Source organism: Eubalaena glacialis, chromosome 4 (genome assembly GCF_028564815.1).
Source record: "Eubalaena glacialis isolate mEubGla1 chromosome 4, mEubGla1.1.hap2.+ XY, whole genome shotgun sequence".
Lineage (NCBI taxonomy): Eukaryota > Metazoa > Chordata > Mammalia > Artiodactyla > Balaenidae > Eubalaena > Eubalaena glacialis.
Genome location: NC_083719.1, coordinates 180,160,513 through 180,179,818, shown reverse-complemented (window position 1 = coordinate 180,179,818; position 19,306 = coordinate 180,160,513). Strand labels below are relative to the sequence as shown.

The window sequence follows — 19,306 nt, the reverse complement described above, 5'->3', positions numbered from 1 at the left end:
CAGCTGGGATGGGCCTCCAGGCTCACCCTCCCCCTTGCCTCTTCTGCCCCTTCCAGACACACACAGCAGGGGAAGCATCAAATGTCAAAGGTCCCATTTATTCCAGCAACCCGGAAAGAAAAAGTGTAAATAAAAAAAGAAGCATCCGTGCACTCAACTCCTCGGGTTGGGAGGAGGGGACGTGGAGCGAGGAGGAGGAGGACGGGGTGGGACTCGAAGAGGGAAGGGAGGGAGGGAAGAGAGGCAGAGATAGAGAGCTGGAGAGTCCGATCGATCAAAAGATAGAGAGGCCTCAATAAAAAGAAAGAGCGAGGTATCAAAATCAGAGATCAGTAAAGAAGAGACAATACTGAGAAAACGCACTGACAGAAATACCGAAGCAAAGAATGAAAGCTGGGCGCAAAGGTGGAGGGAGAAAAAACAGTACAGGAGGGGAGAGGGAGAGAGAGAGAGAGGGCAGGACAGAGATAGAAAGATAAACTTGGAGGGACACAGGCAGAGGAGAAAGGGCTCCCGTGGCCCTCGCGTGGCTGCGTGAGCGATGGCAGCCCCTAGGGGCCCCCAGCGGTGCTGATGACGTGGAAGAGGGTGACATTGTAGAGCACCTGGTGGCCATTGTTCCAGGTGTAGAGGGCCCGCTCGCGGGGGTTGTAATCCAGCATGGAGATGTGGGAGTACTGGTTGTGGAAGGGCACGTCTGTGTACTCATAGCTGGACGTGTTGGTGAAGTAGGCAAAGTAGACCTTGGCCCCGGCCAGGTGGGAGTTGGTCACGTAGAGCACGCCACAGATCATGAAGGCCTCGCCGGCGCTGCGCTTGGGGTAGCCGGTGTCCCAGGACCGCACGACCTCGAGGGTGTGCGGGTCCAGCCGGCTGACCACAATGTTGCCTGCATTCTGGTTGGTGGTGTACACGGCCCAGAGCCCACTCTCGTCCACCATGAAGTCCATGTCCGAGAAGCCACCCCAGGAGTAGGGGAAGGTGTTATTGTAGCCGGCCCCAGGGAGGCTCCTCTGCACCAGCACAGAACGCGAGCGGAAGTGGTACTTGACCACCACGTTGCTCTGGTACTTATTGTAGAACAGGGAGCCGTTGTACACCACGTGGCCTGTGCCTGCCCACGGCTGGGGCAGCAGGTGCTGGATAAAGTTCTGGCCTTTGATGAAGTCTCCCAGAGTGCGGAACTCCAGGACCCGCCGGCCCTTGTAATAGCCATCCATGTACCAGACCTACAAGAGAGCCGCTGGTCACTGGTGGACCACCACCAATGACCCAAAGGTCCCAGCAGCCACTCAGGAATCATATGGTCATTAGGGATCAACAGTCACTAAGTGGTCATTACTCAGTCATGGGATGTCCAGTGACCTTTCATGACCTCCCAGTGACTGGGATCATTTGGTCAGGGAGTGCTATTGGTCTCAGACACTCAGAGGACAGTGCTTGATCCCCAAGAATCGGGGAAATTGCAGTCCCTGGTGACTCACTGGGCCTAGGAGTGCACTGGTCATTGGATATGGGATGGCTAGTGGTCATTAGGCTGCCCTTGGGTGGTAAGAGGTCACGTGAATCCATTGCCCGTGGGTAATTCCTGTGACCACGAGGTGACCGGCATGAACGCAGCATCCTCTCCGTCAACATCTTTCGCTGTCACCATGGTATTAGCATTTGTGAGTGCCCTTACTCGCGCTGGTTATTGGGCAAAGCATCCTAAAAACTGTAACGCTGATGTTATCATAACCATTTTGAAGATAAGGAAAATTGAGGCTCAGAGACATTAAGGAACCTGCCCAAGTTTCCCAGCTAAGAATTGGTGGAAGCGGGATATAACTCCAAGTCTGATTTCTTTTTTTTTTTTTGGTGCCTCGTGGCTTGCGGGATCTTAGTTCCCCAACCAGGGACTGAACCCATGGCCCAGCAGTGGAAGCACCAATCCTAACCACTGGACCACCAGGGAATTCCCCCCAAACCCAAGCTCTTAACCCCTTGGTTGAACCACCAGGATGCCTGGGAGACCAATGATCACAGTGGGGCAGTGGCTATTTGCTGCCTCTAATCTATGACACTCAGTGGCTGCCCAGTGACCAACATCCGTCACTAGGATAGTCACTAGGCAGTTCATAGATGGTTCCTGTGGATCAGAGGTGATAGGCAATTGTGACCATGGTGGCCACCGGAAGTTTAAAGGTCATTGAGTGGTGCTGGTAGGTCCTAGTCCTTGGGAAGGCACTGGTCACTGGTGGTTACTTTGAGCTCAGTGGTCACTGGGAGCTGGTCATTAGTACTAGTAACCATTAGTCTCTATACAGTCTTTGGAGGTCAGCTGACTTATGGATTCACAGGGCTGGAAAGTTCTTGGTCACTTGGTGGTCACTAGACAGTCAGGGGGAGGTCCAAGGTCCCTGGAGACCCTAGGACACTCCGCCCTACAAGATAATCATCGATGTGGAATTGCTTGGCACCTAGGGGCAGCCACAGGCTATGTCTCCTCCCCAGTATAGGTTCTGACCCCTGGCGTGGGCACAGTCACTCACCCGGCTATCCGCACTGGGGGCCATCGTGTCAGTCATCCAGGAGCCGAAGCGGGACCCCATGGCCCGAACGGTGATGGGGTTACTGACCCCCGTCAGCTTCCCACAGCCTGGGAGGCAGGAACAGGGGGGATGAGAGCGGAGGATGGGAAGAATGCAAGGGAGGCAGGGCAAGGATGTGGTAGTGTGAGCAAACTGAAGAGCTGGGAACAGGGCTGAGGAAGGATCCAGAAATCTGGTCCCAAGGTGGAGCTAGGTTGGGGGTGAGGGACTGAAAGTGTAGGGTCAGGAGCATTTCCAGCTTCTGGGTCTATTTTTGGCCTTGAGTAGGGAGGTCAAGGGTCAAAGTTTCGAAGTTAGAGGTCAAAACCATGCCCTGGGCACACAGAGGGTTTTGGGGGTTGGGTGTGGAGGCCAGGGGTCAAGATCAAGCAGCAAGGCATACCCAGCTTCTGGGCACAGGCGTGGAGCCGGGCCTCCAGTGCCATCACCCGCTGCTGCATGTCCTCGTATCCGTAGGCGCCCATCTCCTCCTGGATGGCTGCGAGGCTGCCGGAGAGATTCCTCACCTCCTCCCGCAGGCGCACAATGGTCCTCATGTCTGCCTTGTACTGCTCCAGGACTGAGCTCAGGGGCAACAGCTCCGTCATCCTGCCCTTCAGCTCCTGCTCCCAAGGTGGAACCATTGCTGATCCCAACCCCTGACCAGTGACCCAGACCTGAGCCCGACCTTCAACCCACAACTTCACCCCTTATCTCTGATGCACATCTGGCCCAGCCCACACTGGACCCTAGATCTGGGGCAGCCAACACTCGGTCCTTCCCAGATGTGACCCCCACGCTGGGAGCTAATGGGCACCGATCCCAATTCTTCTCTTGACCTCTGACCTGAACCCAGAAGGACCCACCTGGAAGCTCTTGGCCGGGAGGGACCCGTCGGCCGCCCGGAGCCTCGCATCCAGGCTCCGCATGAGGGTCTCCATGCTTCGCACGTACTGGAGGTCACGGTACGTCCGCAACTCAAGGACTTCCATGGACTGGGAGACGTTCTGAACCTAGGAACTGGGAGGGTTAGGGAGAGCCACTCTCCTGTCCCCGTCCCCAGGATGCCACACACAAGACCTGGCGGGGCCAGAGGCCAGACAAACACCCCACCAACCTTCTCCTCCCAACCTTACCAGCAACCTGACCTCCCAATGGCATGCCCAATCCATGCATTGGCTACTAGTCTGGCCACCACCACCTCCCACCTCTCCCCTCCTCCCTGCTCTCCCTGCCTCCACTCTCGTCCCCAGCAGTCAAGTCTCCACAGAGCAGCCAGACAGAGCTTTTTCTTTTTTCTTTTTTCTTTTTTTTTGGCCACACTGCGAGGCGTGTGGGATCTTAGTTCCCCGACCAGGGATCGAACCCGGGCCCCCTGCAGTGGAAGCGTGGAGTCTTAACTGCTGGACCACCAGGGAAGTCCCGAGAGGGAGTTTTTCAAAAGGAAGATTGGATCACCTTCCCCTGCAGACCCTGCGAGCTGGTCCTGCCCCTTTGCCTGCCTAGTCGCCCGTGTTCATCCACCGCGACCACCAGCCCAACTTCGCTCACATAGATTTGAAGCTTCTTCCCTCCTCAGGGCCTTTGCACTTGCTGATCTCTCTACCTGGAGCGCTGTTCCCTTTGTCTTTGCCGCTGGCTCCTCCTCATCCTTCACGTCTCAACTCCAGCATCACCTCCTCAGAGTGGCCTTCCCTGATCATCCTGCCTTAAGCAGCCACTCACCCTCTCCCCCTTACGTGGTTATTTTCTTTCCAGCTATGACTACTATCTGGAATGTTCTTATTCATCTGTCTCCTTTAGGTGGGATCCTCAGAGGCAGACCCAGTGTCTGGCTTGTCCACAGCTGAATGCTCAGTAAATACTGGATGCTCAATAAATACCTTTAGGCTAAATGAGGGGACTGAACTTCCCCTTGCCCTGACCTCTCCTAATCCAGACCGAGGGCCCCCTAGCCCCCACCTCAACTTGGCTAAGTTGAGTTCCTCCCGACCAAGGTGAACTCAGAGGCAACGCTGGATGCTTGTTGAAATACACAGACTTTCCTGAACCATCGTTCACGTGACACTTGGACGTTCTCAGAAAGCCAAGAGCCTGATACCCATCCTGGACGCCACAAAACATTTTTACAGTCATGGTCAACAATCAGGGGACACCACATGGCCATTCTGCACTGTTGGGGAAAGCAGTTCCAGTGTCACGGGCAGGGCAGGATCCTACAGAGTTAATGGGTGGAAGACTCCAGTGCCAACAAGGGTCTCTTCTGTCCTCAGCTTCCTCCTCCACAGGATGGCGGTGGGAAGTTGCTAGTCCCTTTCAACACTGACATCAGAGGTGACTAATGGGCAGTTCAGCTGGGTAGTGGCAAAGGACAGCAGTCGGCCTCTAAAGGGCACCGAGATATCCTTGGGAATGTATTGAATGGGGACCAGTTTATATCAACCACAATCAGAAGGGGAAGGCATCTTTATGTAAGTCTCTTGGGATGGAGGGTGAGACCCTTCTTAGCAGGTGAGTCTGGCTGAATGCATGGTGGGGCCAGAGCTCACGCACCGAAGACTCAGATGCTGCCACTGGGGTTCTCTTTCCCTTTCCCCATACAGCGCTCAGCTTCTCCTCCAAAGAAAGCACTAAACAGATATTGACCGAAATATCCACCTGGAGGGGAGCCAGGTTATCCACCAGTTCTGAATAATCTGCATGGCTAGATCTGGCCCCGGCTGACCTGGATGGGGGCAGAGGGCAGGGTGGGAATTGGGAGATTTTCACAAGGGAACCTGGAAGGTTCTTACCTTCTCCATCAGCTGCCGCAGCTCCCGGCTCCGGCCATCGCGGGAGCAGGTGCTCTGCGCGGGGATCACGGCCGTGCAGATGCATTTTCCGTCGGGAGCCTGGGCCGAGGTGTACAGCTGCCAGCCTTCCTCTGGGCTTTGGAAGAGGGTCTGCGGGGAGGTGGGGGTCAGAGAGTGGGAACCCAATGGGGGAATCACCCCATAACTCCTGGGAGAGAAAGGGGGCCCCAGAGAGATGACAGATGTCTTTTGCTGGACCCTTGGAATGTGCCAGACCATGTGCTAAGTGCCAGACGTGTGTGATCTCAATCCCTCCTCCGGGAGACCCATTTTACAGATGATAAGACTGAAGTATGAGGGGTGAAGGAACATGGCAAGGAATTGTGGGATTTGAGCCCTTCCAAAGGGGAATTCATTCTCTCAAACGCATGCAACAATGCCTCCATAACCACCATTAGAACATAGACCCAGACTCCTACCGACCCTCAAACCTGAACCTTCCTTTCTGCTTCTCAACCCACAGTGACAGATGGGCTCTGGATATATCTTGGGGGCCACTAAGCACAACTCTACTATTGTCATTCCCCCTTCCCCCAACCCCTGTTCCTGAGAAGAGGCAGAGTGATGGCCAAAGGGTGACAGACTCCTTGCAGAGACCTCCAAGCCCTTGACTAGAAGGCGTCACTTTTAGACTCCTCCTAAACTAAACTTCAAGTCAGTTGATGCTACTTAGATAATTCAGGGATCAATTATGGCCGTGCTTCCCAAACCATGCTCCTTGGAACCCTGGCAATCTTACCAGGCATGCTGGGAAGAGGGTACTCTGAGGTCAAATATGTTTGTGCATTGCTGAGTGAAACGAGTTTCTTTCTTTCTTTCTTTTTTTTTTTTTTGGCCACGCTGCACGGCTTGAGGGCTCTTAGTTCCCTGATCAGGGATCAAACCCGGGCCCTCAGCAGTGAAAGCACAGAGCCCCAACCACTGGACCACCAGGGAATTCCTGAAACGAGTTTCTTTAATGCAGGACTTATCAGAACCTTTGAAATGCTCATGTTCATCAGGGAACTGATGCTGCTTGTTCAAGTTTTTAAGGGATGCGTGTGTCCTACGGCTCATGTTCATCAGAGCCATAATTTTCCAAAATTATTAGAAAATATCTAGTGAGTGCTTATTCTATGCCAGGCATGGGTCCGGGATAGGGACTAGGAAGAGAGAGACGAAGAAAGCGTATCGATTGCTGCCCATAGATGTGGAGGAGACAGACATGAATTATGGAATCCTGCCATTACTTCTAGAACTATATGCTGCAGTGAATGCTACAAAGAAAGTACAGAGAGTAACAGACCCTCCCAGGCTGAGGGTCTCAGAGGAGGTGCCCCAGGGAAGGGACATGTAAGCTGAACTTGAGGGATGAGTGAGCCAGGAGAAGAGGAGAGAGGAAGGGACACTTTTGGCACACAAATTCTGACCAGTATCTGGAGGGATTGGAGAAACATTGTTCAAAAAGCAATGAATCCTCACTGGATGGAACATGTTGGGCCCCCAGATCAGGCCCCCTTGAGCTTCCCCAGAACGTACTGGAGTCAGTCACAACTCCCAGTCTTTTTGTTTTTAATCAGGGCATGGTGGTCTCATTTGTTCAACAAATATTTGTTAAGCTCCTACTGTGTGTCAGGCTCTGTTCTGGATATTGAAAACATAGTAAACAAAACACAAACACAAAAGTTCCTCTAGGAGTTACATTAAAGTGGAGAGCAACAGAAATAAACAAATAAGTTAACACCAAGTATTTAAAGGGTGATGAGTGCCATAGAGAGAAGTAAAGCAGGGAAGAAATGATGGAGGATGCTAGGGTTGGGGGGTGGTTAGGGATTGCAATTTTAGGGCCCCTGGGAAGGGCTTAATGAGAAGGTGTCATTTGAGTAAAGACCTGAAGGAGGTGAGGGAGGAGCCATGAGGATATCTGGGGAAAGATGTTCTAGGCAGAGGGAACAGCAAGTGCAAAGGCCCTGAGGCCGGACCATGCCTGGTATGTTTGGGAAACATGGAGGAGGCTAGTGCGGCTAGAACAGAGTCACCGAGGGGGAGATTGTGCGGGGGGTGGGGGAGATGAGGACAGGGATGGGACAGGACAGCATGTGCAGGGCCTTGTGGACCATGGGGAGGACAGTGATTTTTGCTCTGAGTGAGGTAGGAGCCAAGGAGGGTTCTGTGCAGAGGATGGACAGGACCTGACTCAGGTGTTCACAAGCGCCCCCTGGCGGTTGTGAGGGGAACAGACTGTGGGTGTGGGGTGGCAAGGGTGGGAAACCAGGGCAGAGGTGACTGCAAGAGTCCAGGCAAGCGATGATGGGTGGAAACTGAGAAGATGGGAAGTAGAAGATGCTGGTCCTATCCAGAATGCATTCCTAAGACAGGGAAGAAAGTCTGATAGAACCCCAAGTGTTTTACAGAGAAACAAAGCTTCACCATCATGGATCATTTGCACAGCCGCTACTTATCACCCCGCAGAGGCTGTTCCCATGAGCTGTAGCAGAGATAAGCCAGGCTGTGAGTTATGAGCAATCCCAGAGACTCCAGCTGTTAGCCCACCTTTTTCTCTCCCACTCAATAAAGGCTTTTTTTTTTTTTTTTAAGCTTTTTGGAATGTGAACAAGTGATATCACTGTACAGATGAGCTTGACTCCTCCGCTAATTTATAAGAAAAAAATAAATAAACCATTCATAGATGCCATCTGAAACTATTGTAATTAGTCATTCTTTGAGCCTTTTGTACACACTTCGGAGGTTGAGGGAACCCCCTCTTTACGAGTCCATGTTTCCCCGGCGGAAGAATGAAGTCACTCACCTTCCCAGGCTCCCTTGCACGCAGGCATGGTCCAGGTGGAGCCCACACTCCAGCCTTACTGCAGAGCGCCCAGGATCCCCAATGCCAAGGGCTTCCTCGTGTGGTCGGAGCCCACCCCGCCTTTGCACTGGGCAGGCAGAAGTACCTCCCACCCGGAAGTCCCTACGGAGTTCGTGATAAATACCAGCCCTCTCGCCTCTCCAGTGGGAGAACTCTGGGGTGCCTGCTGCCTGCAGTTTCCCAGAGGATCCCATGGGGATCTGTGCTCCAGGTGCCCACAGTGGCACCCTTAGATTGCCCTGCCTGGGTTTCCTTCACTTCCCATCTCCCTTTCGCCACTGGTTCCTCCTGGGATCGCCTCCCAGCTAAGTATTTGCACTCAACTCCTCTCATCCAGCTCTGCTCCTGAAGAAGCCTGACCAAAACCAAGAAGGATGGCCTAAGACAAAAAGGGTGACCCAGAGGGGGAGGGATAAATTAGGAGGTTGGGATTAACATACACATACTACTCTATATAAAATAGATAATCAATAAGATCCGACTGTATAGCACAGGGAACTCTATTCAATATTCTGTAATAACCTGTATGGGAAAAGAATCTGAAAAAGAATAGATATATGTATATGTATAACTGAATCACTTTGCTGTACACCTGAAACTAACACTACATTGTAAATCAAATATACTCCAGTATAAGATAAAACTTTAAAAACAAAAAAAAAGAAAAGTGATTCAGGAGTGCCTTCCCCTTTGGCTCTAGGAGAATGCAGAACTAGCTTCACCTTTTTTCATGACAAATACAGTCCTTAAAAAACAAAAACAAAAAAACCAAAACCATGAACTTGAGTCCAAACATCTCCATCTGTGCTCCCCTGGCTCTGATCCCCAAGCAATTTGGATAGAACCCCCCGAAGATTCTCATTTGTGCAGAGACAAAGCAGCCCGGTTCAACATAATTAACATCCCCTTCCTACATTCTGTAGCGTGTCCTTTGAAGCAAACAAGCCATTTTCTCTCAACACACGAAATGTTGAATTGTAAAAGAGAAGCAAGATTTAAGTGGCGCAGAGAGAAGGCCTCCACGGCTTTCCTAAAATAATTGTCTGCGTTGGACGCACCTCGCTGGAGTGTTCTCTGCAGCAGCGTAATTAAATGCTCGGGGTTTGGCTGCCAAATCTCAGCACGGCAAAGAGCCTAAGTTTTGCCCATCGGGTTCAAGTTCAAATACACAGTCAATTCATGTCCTTGGGAACCCATTGGAAGGTCCTGGAAGGCTCCGTGTTTGACAGTCCAAAGGCCAGCTCTCTCAGACTGGGTTTAGCTTCAAACCAAAGTCACGAGTTCTCAGAGATCACAGTCCTAGGGGTAGAGAACGCCTATAACTAAGGGAAATGTTTATAACAGCAGGTGTGAGAGCCGCGGAGCTCTCCCGGTACAGACACTTCTGATCTGGTGGCCTGTCTCACCTCACATGTGGCAAATGCAATGGGGAAGCCAGCCACCCTCTTGGCTGAGTTGCTGGTTTCAAGTTCAATATTCTTGCTAATGGCCTCTAAGCAGGTAAGCAATGCATTCAAGTAGCTCTTCCTCATATTGCCTTTTCTGGCTGGGATTTTTCAAATGCTTTCACCCAGGCTGCTGCCCCGATTAAGCAGCAGTCTCTGTAACAGGTCCAGGATTGACTGAGTACAAGACACACAGGAAAAGTTTTTCTAGCTCTCGCGTCCGGGATCATCAGCTCAGCCTACAGCTCCGTCACCTACGTCTTGGTTCAAAAAACAATTCTTGGTTCTTCCGGGGGCCGAGGGATTGCTACAGGGTCCCAGGGGCGACCAACCATTGAGCACTGGCTATTGGGGATTAGCAAACAGGAATAGAGCAAGCAGCTGCCTCTTAATAAGTCAAGGATATTATTGCGGTTGAGGCTGGATAATTTAATCAGGAAACAGAAGTGGCTTGGGGCTCATATATTTATTTGTTGGCTGCCTTGTTCCAGAGAGGACTGCAAGTGGTTTACAAGGATATGTAAAATACCACAAGATAGCTCCAATTAAATAGGAGAGCAGGAATTCGACATTTCTGGAGGGCGGTCTGCCAATCCAGAGCCAAAGCCTTAAGGTTTCTGCATTTGTATTTAACCCAGCCAATCTGAGTCTAAGAATTTAGCCCAGGGAAATCATGTGACAAGCACTCAATTGCTACAAGAACGCTCATTAAAGTGCTGTCTAAAATTGGACAACTGGAATTTTTTCCCCTCCAGTCCTTTGCCAGTAGGGGCATTGATTTTAAAACTCTACAGGAGGGAATACTATGCAGCCATTAAAATCGGGGACAAGCAGGGATTTTTATCCCCATCTTTAAATTTACCTTCTAAGTTGTCTACAGTAAACATGTATTGTTCTTGTGAAATTTTTTTTCAGTCCGTTTAAAGTTTTGTGGGGTTTTGTTTTTTTTTTTTTGCAAGGAAGAGAGAGAAAAAGTGGGGACATAGAGCCAGAAGTGAGGCTAAGAAAAACCCATCCCTTAAAAACTTGAACAACCAGCATATGGTTGGGCCATAAATTTGGCTTCAAGTTCCTTAGCAGCCAACTCAAAAAGGGAAAGCTGGTCATTTATGCGGCTCCCAGTGTCCTGAAACAAAAACACACCAGATGCTCAGGAGAAAACTTAACTATTTTTAGTACCAAGAACAGGCAAGGATCTCTCCCACGGTCCTCCCAAAAAGGAGTCCGTGTGATGTCACCAGCATCTTTCCAGACAACATCCTTACAATGGAAATGACTCGTTTCTTCTGGATGTTCCTTCTTCCTACTCAGCTGGTAGAGTAGAGCCAGGTGGTTAAGAGCAGGGTCTGAGGGTCAGGCTGCCTGGGTTGATGTCCTGGCTTGGCCACTCACTTGCCGTGTGAGTTGTTTAACCTCCCCGTGCCTCCGTGTCCTCATCTGTAAATTGGACACGATAATTTGTACCTACCTCACAGCGTTGCTGGGAAGCTTGAATGAGTCAATACTATACATGTGAGAGGGAACTTCCCTGGTGGTCAAGTGGTCAAGATTCCACGTTCCCAATGCAGGGGGCACGGGTTCAATCCCTGGGTGGGGAATTAAGATCCTGCATGCCGCATGGCGTGGCCAAAAAAAAAAAAAAAATACTATACTTGTGAGCAATTAGAACAGTCATCAGCATGTAGTAAGTGCTACAGAAGTGTTTGCTATTGTTATTATTATAATCCTCATGATGCTCTAAAGCCAATTTAGTAACTTCCTGAAGTCAAAATGGTTTGAATTTGATGCGGGCACTGAACTGAGATGATCTGGAAGAATGGGTGAAAGTCCATTGGATTTGGGGCTGAGAATGCAAGATGATGAGAAGTCACAGCCAGATGGCAGCGAGAGAGAGAAAGAGAGACAGGGTGTCGAGTCCTACCAAAGACAGACAGAGACACTGCTCCATCCTACTCGCCACGTGACTCGGCCAGTTTGGTTTCTGGTCCTAGTTACATCTCCCTGATGTAATTTGGTGGAGAGGAGTCCTGTTTCGGTGTAACAGGCAATCAACAAAGCTCATGGGACTTCCCTGGCGGTCCAGTGGTTAAGACTCCGCACTTCCACTGCAGGGGGCGCGGGTTTAATCCCGTAGGCGAACTAAGATCCCACATGCCATGCAGTCCAGCCAAAACAAAACAAAACAAAAAACAACAACAACAAAAAGCAACAACAAAACCCCAAGGCTCACACGGCCGTGTTCTCTGTGGCCCATCCTCTAGGCATCCTCCTCTTCCTGGAACACACCATGCTTTTTCCCACCTTCAGGTCTTTGCACTGGCTGGTCCCTCTGCCATCAAAACTCTTGCCCCATCTCATGGCTGGGCTAACTCTTCCCCATTTCTAGGGCTCAAGCATAAATGTCTCTTCCAAAAGCAGCCTCCACTGTCCCTTCCCCACGTTACACACTTCTCAAGGCATCCTGTGCTTTTTTCCCCAAATACTTGTATTTCTTACTGTATGTCAAGCCTTGTTCTAAGCACTTTGCATGCTTTAACTGATGGAATTCTCACCATTGCACTAGGAGGCAGGCACTGTCATTATCTACCTTTGAGAGGTGAAGAAAACTAGGGGAAAGAGGGCTCAAATCTCTTGCTCAGAGCTTCACAGTCTATAAGTGGTGGAGCTGGGATTTGAACACAGGCCACATGGCTCCACAGTCTACACCACCATGCTGCACCTCCCCTGTTCTCCTTCAAGCCCTGATCACAATGGCCATTGGGACCTCTTGGGTGTGACCACTGGCTCAAAGCCTGCCTCCGCCCCCCGGACGGGAAAGAGCATGGGGAAGGGGAGTTCTGTCTGCTTTGCTCATTGCTGAATCCCCCAGGCATGATGAATGTTTGTTGAATGATTAGATGCTGATGGGCAAACAGCCCATCACGGATTCACCATGCATTTCCCCTCCACCACCAAATCGGTTTCCGTCTCTCCCAGGGAGGGACCGTCTGAGATCAAGTTGCAGATCATCTGAGGCAGGCACAGAGGCGGCGGCGGCTTCCCTCTGACTGCAGGGACGGCAGAAAGGCCGTGATGAATGATCAGGGACATATCTATCTGCCACGTCTCAGCCGTGACGGGGCCTGAGTCCCTTTGCAGGGCTTGAGATAATAGCAGGCTGCCCCTGTCAAACCTAGCAGTATGGGGCAAATCCCCGCTGAGTGATAAGCTTGACAGGCTTTAAAGAAGATATCAGCTCACCGGTGCCGAGATGGAGAACCAGAACCTCTCTCAGTCACAGCAGCTGGGCTTGGCCTGTGAGAGTCCGTGGCCGGGGGAGGGGCTGGGACGGGATGAGGGGGGCGACTGTGAGTTCATTCATTCATGCACTCATTTTTTTTTTTTTGGCCACGCCCTGCGGCTTGCAGGGTCCTAGTTCCCCCACCAGGGATTGAACCCAAGCCCTCGGCAGTGAAAGCACTGAGTCCCAACCACTGGACCGCCAGGGAATTCCCGATTCATTTATTCATTCGTTCCCTTCCAATGCAGATAACCCATCTTGCCCTGAGAGGCTATTCAGGCTGGCACACACCACCTCTCACCCTCTGAAGCCAGCCAAGCCATGGCAGAAGACCCCCATTGCCCCTTGGGCCCCGGTCCAGACATACATTCCCGGATGTCTTAGGTTCTACCATTACACTGCCAACGTGGACCAAAATGAATGAAATAGACTTCCTTGGGAAAGGTGGGAAGAGACACAGGTCTCTGAGTTTGACTGACTGCCCTCCCTGGGGTCCTTCTCCCTGGAGAAGGCTTGCCTTGTGGAAGAATTTACAAACGCAGTCCATTCCCTTGCAGTGTGGCCCAGACTGTCAGAAACACCGTGGATGCCTGCAGACAGCCCTAAGGGTAGGGTTTATGGACAGAGGTCTGCATCCAGGCTACAACACGAGGGCCCCAGTTTGCTTTGAGAAAGGACAAGTTCCTCCCCGTCCCCAGCACTCAATAACACCCCATTTGAGGAGACCCCTCAGGGAAGAAACAAACCCTCACTCGAGTCTCCTGAATCTCACCAGCCTACATTCAGATTCCCAATGACTCCTGAGCTCTTTATCACCCCAGGGCCTTTGAACATGCTGTTCACCCCCACAGTCATCCAGGTGAGCCATGATGAGGGCTTGCACCAGGGTAGATGGAATAGGGACAGCAAATGGGTAGATTCCTATGTTTTAAAGGCAGAGCCCGGGACTTCCCTGGCGGTCCAGTGATTAAGACTCCGTGCTGCCACTGCAGGGGGCACAGGTTTGATCCTTGGTTGGGGAACTAAGATCCCACATGCCTCGTGACACAGCTAAATAAATAAATTAATTAAAAAAAGGCAGAGCCCACAGGATTTGAGGGATTAGATATGGGGTGGAAGGGAAAGAGGGGAGTTGAGGATGAGTTCAACTTTTGGGGCCCAAGCAATGGAGTGCATGGATGGGGGGTACCATTTACTGAGCTGAAAAAGGCTGGAGGAGGAGCCCATGTGGAGTGGGGCAGGGAGGAAAATTAGAGGGGGGATGAAAATCAAGAGTCCAGCCTGAAGGCACGTTCCATTTATGTTGCTTGTGACCACCTCCAAGTGGAAATATCAAGTAGGTAGCTGGGGAGAGGAGGAGAGAGGGTTTGGGTAGAGATACATATTTGGGTGCTCTCAGCAGAGAAATGGGATTAAAAGCCATGAGAAGCCTCTCCTACTGGTTTTTTATTTTATTTAACACTTATAGAGTGCTCTTTGCTATAGACTGTTTCTGTCTCCCCAGAATTCAAATGTTGAAAACTAATCCCCAATGTGATGGTATTTTGGGGTGGGGTCTTTGGGAGTCGGATTAGTGCCCTTATAAGACACCCCAGGGAGCTCCCTGAACTCTTCTGCCATGTGAGAACACAGCGAAAAGACACCATCTATGAACAAGGAATCTGGTTCTCACTGGGCACTGAATCTACCAGCACCTTGATCTTGGACTTCCCAGCCTCCAGAACTGTGAGAAATAAATTTTGTTGTTTAAGCCACCCCGTCTACAGTGTTTTTGTTATAGCAGCCTGAACGAACTAAGATGCTCTTCTAAGCTGCTTTACAAATTTTAAATCCTTGTAGCCTCCCCTCCCCCAATGAGGTACGTACTAACATTAGCTCCATTTTACGGATGGAAAAACTGAGGCAGAGAGAGGAAAGTCAGTTGTCCAAACTCACACAGCAAGTGTCTGAGCTGGAATTTGGACCCCAGCCTGTGAGGCTCTCAAGTCCTCACTCTTAGCCGCTATGCTCATGGGAGAAGACTCTCTCTCTCTCCATGGAAGCTTGGCTTCAAGCCTTGCATCCACTGATCCATTCTCCCCAGAGAAGCCAGAGCCAGCTTTCAAAGTGTCACCCCCAGGCTTCCCTGGTGGCGCAGTAGTTAAGAATCCGCCTGCCCATGCAGGGGACACGGGTTCGAGCCCTGGTCCGGGACGATCCCACATGCCGCGGAGCAACTAAGCCCGTGCGCCACAACTACTGAAGCCCGCACGCCTGGAGTCCATGCTCCGCAACAAGAGAAGCCACTGCAATGAGAAGCCCGCGCACCGCAACGAAGAGTAGCCCCCGCTCGCCGCAACTAGAGAAAGCAGCGCACAGCAACGAAGAACCAAAGCAGCCAAAAATAAATAAATTTACAAAGTGTCACCCCCCACATTGAACCCTTCATGGCCCCCAATGCCCTCAGTATAAAGCCCAAATGCCACCTGGATGCACTCACCAGTCCTGCCCACTTGGGTACGGCTGAATTCTCAGCCTCGCCGTTTACTTGTCTTCACCCACATACAGCTGTTTCAGTTCCCCTTTCTGCCTCTGGATCTTTGTCCGTGCTGTGTTCTTTGCTTAGGACACTCTCCCTCTCCTCCTTCACATGGGGAAAATCTGCTCAGGTCTCAGCAGAGTGGGGTGTTCCGGTTCCAGGATGGACCCCTCCCTTAAATGGTCCCCATCCCCACCCCCTCACACACACACCTATACACACACAGAGTCCTGTGACAGTGGGATACAGCAGTTCTATGCAAAGGAAGGTCCTTTAGCATCATAAAAATGACAGTAGTTGTAATAGTAATTATTATTATCCTCCTCCTCATCAATAACAACTAACATTTATGGAGCATATCCTGTAAGCCAGGCTCTATTCTAAGGGCTTTGCAGCTCATTTCTCACCAATCCTCAGAAGAACCCTACGAGGTTGAACCCATAATACATGTCCAAATCCTGGATCTGCCACTTCCTCTTTGTGAGTTTCTAAGCAGATCACTTTGCCTCTTTCACTTGTAAACTGGGAACCAAAACCATCCCTTCCCCTTCCTGCCTAGTCCCCCCCATGCACACACACACTTAAGTGTAAGCTGCCTGATGGTTGAATTTGCATCCTTTCCTTCCCCTGCTCTGCTCCATATGGTTGGGAACTACATCTCTCACACTCTTTTGCTTTCAGAAAGGTTCAGCCAATGGGAGGCATTCATGGAGGATATGAGGGCAGGACAAGGGGAGAAGCAGCGGTATTTCCCTGCTTTCTCTGCCTCCTGTGCTCCAGCATTGGTTCCGTGGCTTCAGCTCGCACTGGTAGTCCCACACCTGGGCTCTGTTTATACCACCTCTTCTATCCAATGCCCCACCACCACCCGTCCTAGGGGAATAAATGCTCTCGGCTGTTGCTAATCTCTGGTTTTCGTTTCCATCTCTGTTTAGTTTTTCATCTCTTCCATCATCTTTGTAACCAATTCCCTGAACTAAAATCCCCAAAAGCCCTAGAAGAGTTGTTTCTCTAGTCAGCCTCTGAAGGGTATAGTAACTGCTCAGTAAATACTGTGCATGAACAGCCAGCTGTAGATCTTATCACACAGGCTGCTTCAGTCCAAATTCTGATCTACTCCTTCCTGTGTGACCTTGGGCAAGTAGCTTAACCCCTCTGTGCCTTTCTTAACCTCTCTGTTTCCTCATCTAAAAGTTGGGATAATAACGGCCAGGCTTCACAAGGTTCTTGTGAAAATGATGAATTGGTACATGTCAAGAGTCAGTCACGGTGCCTGGTACATTGTGACTGCCCAGTCAGCGGGAGCTTTTATATCAATTCACAGAACCAGCACTGTTCTAGAACTGTTCCATGTCCCCTGCTGACTTTTTTTTAAATAAACTTTTTATATTGGAAGTATTTTATATTTTATCTTTTTAATTATTATTTTTTTTAATGGATCCTTTTTAATTTTATTTTTTGGCTGCGCTGCGGGGCACGCGGGATCTTAGTTCCCCGACCAGCAACTGAACCCGCGTCCCCTGCAGTGGAAGCATGGAGTCTTAACCATTGGACTGCCATGGAAGTCCCAGAAGGATTTTAGATTTACAGGAAAATTGTAAAGATAGGACAGAGAGCTTCCATACACCCCTCACCCGATTTCCCTTGTTGTTAACATCTTACATATCCATGGCACATTTGTCACAACTAAGAAACCAGCATTCGTTCATCACTCTTACTAAACTCCAGACTTTATTGGGATTCCTCCAGTTTTTCCACTCATGTCTTTTCTGGGCCAGAATCCCATCTAGGATTCCACATTGCATTTAGTTGTCACATCTCCTTAATCTCCTCTGGTCTGTAATAGTTTCTTCATCTTTCCTTGCTTTTCATGACCTTGGCAGTTTTGAGGACTACTGGTCAGAGACTTTGTAGAATGCCCCATCAGCTTTGAAGGGCGGGAAGCAGGTCCTAATTTCTCCCTGAGGTTTCCCTGGCTCACAGCCCAATGCCTGGCATGCAGTAGCTGCTTCACAGACACTTCCTGAATGAATGAATGAATACAAGAATGGCAGTCATTTATTTCTTTATCCTCCCGCACTCCATGTTCTGCAAGCATCCCTGCCAGAGTCTAGATCTAGAAAAGTTCACAGCGAAATAAAAGCTCTTCTCCTTTCAGAAAGTTTCGTTTTTGATCCTTTCTTTGTAGACATCAAGGATTCATTTCTTTAATATTTAGGGGCTTTTGTACCAAAGGGAAACAGCTACATTTGTATCAGACGTCTCATTTTTCAAGGCAAGTGAGAGAGATTTTTTCTCGCAAGACGGGGATTCTTCCTTCCCAGAGCTATCATTTGATTTCTGTTTCTTCCTTCCTGGCCTTCGGGCAGGCGGCAGAGTGGGGGTGAGGGGCTACGGAATTATCCACATTTAAAAAAAAATCTTTTGGCCTCGCTGTGCGGCATGTGGGATCTTAGTTCCCTGACCTGGGATCGAACCTGCAACCCCTTCAGTGGAAATGCGGAGTCTTAACCACTGGACCACCAGGGAAGTCCCATCCCATTACCCATATTTTTATGTCCTCCCTGTCATAGCACAGGGAAGATTAATTAGAACCGTGCAAAGTTGCCGAGACTGAATCGGCCTCAGGACCTGGTGCAGGAAGTGGCCTGGCTGTCACGTGATGGAGAGGAATTAGAAGCTTTATTTCCCATCCCTCTGAATGGCTCAATATTTGCCACAGGGACCAAGAGACTTGCCTTTAGGTACACAGAGCTTGCCCCTTTTTAACATTAGCTGGTCAGAAATGGGAATTCGCTTTAACCACACAGGCCTGTGGGTCTGGCTGCTTTTTATTTCTCAACTCTGGGAGGCCAAGGTGAAGCCAGGGAATGTAAGAAAAATACCCATGTCAAGGTCATTTCCCCGCCACCACAGTCCCTGCTGCTGGAAGACACCGGCCCAGGTTTAATCTCTCTCCTGAAGTTTGTCAGAAGTAAAAATGAGCCTGGGTGAGCTTTTCTGACAATTCTCTCGACCTATAGGAATTCAATTTCTGGCTTGGGCATAAATTTGCAGCCATCAGTGCCTGCGGTAGGGGATGGGCACATTGGCTGGAGTTGGATTTCTGAAATCAATCCGTCGGTGCACGGAAAAGGTTGTCACGGGGGAAACTGACCTTCTGTGGCTGGCTCAGGAATCTCACGCCAGGAGCCAGGGACGCCCCTGCACAAAACGGAGGTGTTTGCTATGAGGCTCCCAGGCGGGGGATGGAAGGAGGGAGGCCTTGAAGGCTGGATAGTGTGGCCAGGAGGTGACAGGGGCCCGATCTGCTGGCTAATAACTCACAGGGACAGCCAGGCATCAGCACTGCCTGAAAACTGACTTCCGTGGGCTCTGTGTGCGCCGCTGGGGGTGGCAAGTTAATTTGGGGTCCAAACCTTTTATCCTTTGGCTACACCTTGGACTCACATTCAGGATTTCAAAGGCAGGCATTCAATTCCCCCAGCCAAGGTGAGGCAACAGAGCCTGGTCATTTAGGGCACCGAATCTGGAGCCAGGTCGCCTGGGTTCCGATCTCAGCTCTGCTGTGTGACCTTGGGCGAGTGACTTAGCCACCCTGGGCCTCCGTTTCCCCATTAGTAATATGGAGCTAAGAATAGTACTGATGTCACTGAGGTTGTTGTTAGTGTATTCGAATAACATCGGCAATGTAATATACACGTGAGTGCAATAAAATTGATTATGGCATGAAAATAAGCAAATAGAGGGAATTCCCTGGCGGCCCAGTGATTAGAACTCGGTGCTTTCACTG

At 50.4% G+C, this 19,306-nt stretch overlaps 1 protein-coding gene across 2 annotated transcripts in view; it reads right to left on the bottom strand.

Annotated features, from left to right (window-relative positions):
• Window positions 1-77: 77 nt before the first annotated feature.
• OLFM2 (olfactomedin 2) overlaps window positions 78-19,306 on the bottom strand; it is a 61,483-nt gene continuing 42,254 nt past the window's right edge. For both annotated transcript variants that reach the window (XM_061188791.1, XM_061188790.1), the window contains exons 2-6: window positions 5,363-5,512; window positions 3,437-3,583; window positions 2,974-3,193; window positions 2,532-2,638; window positions 78-1,229 (exon numbers count right to left, since the gene is read on the bottom strand). In XM_061188791.1, the coding sequence (XP_061044774.1) occupies window positions 552-1,229; window positions 2,532-2,638; window positions 2,974-3,193; window positions 3,437-3,583; window positions 5,363-5,512 (1,302 nt within the window). In that variant the 3' untranslated portion in view covers window positions 78-551. The remainder of the gene's footprint in view (window positions 1,230-2,531; window positions 2,639-2,973; window positions 3,194-3,436; window positions 3,584-5,362; window positions 5,513-19,306) is intronic.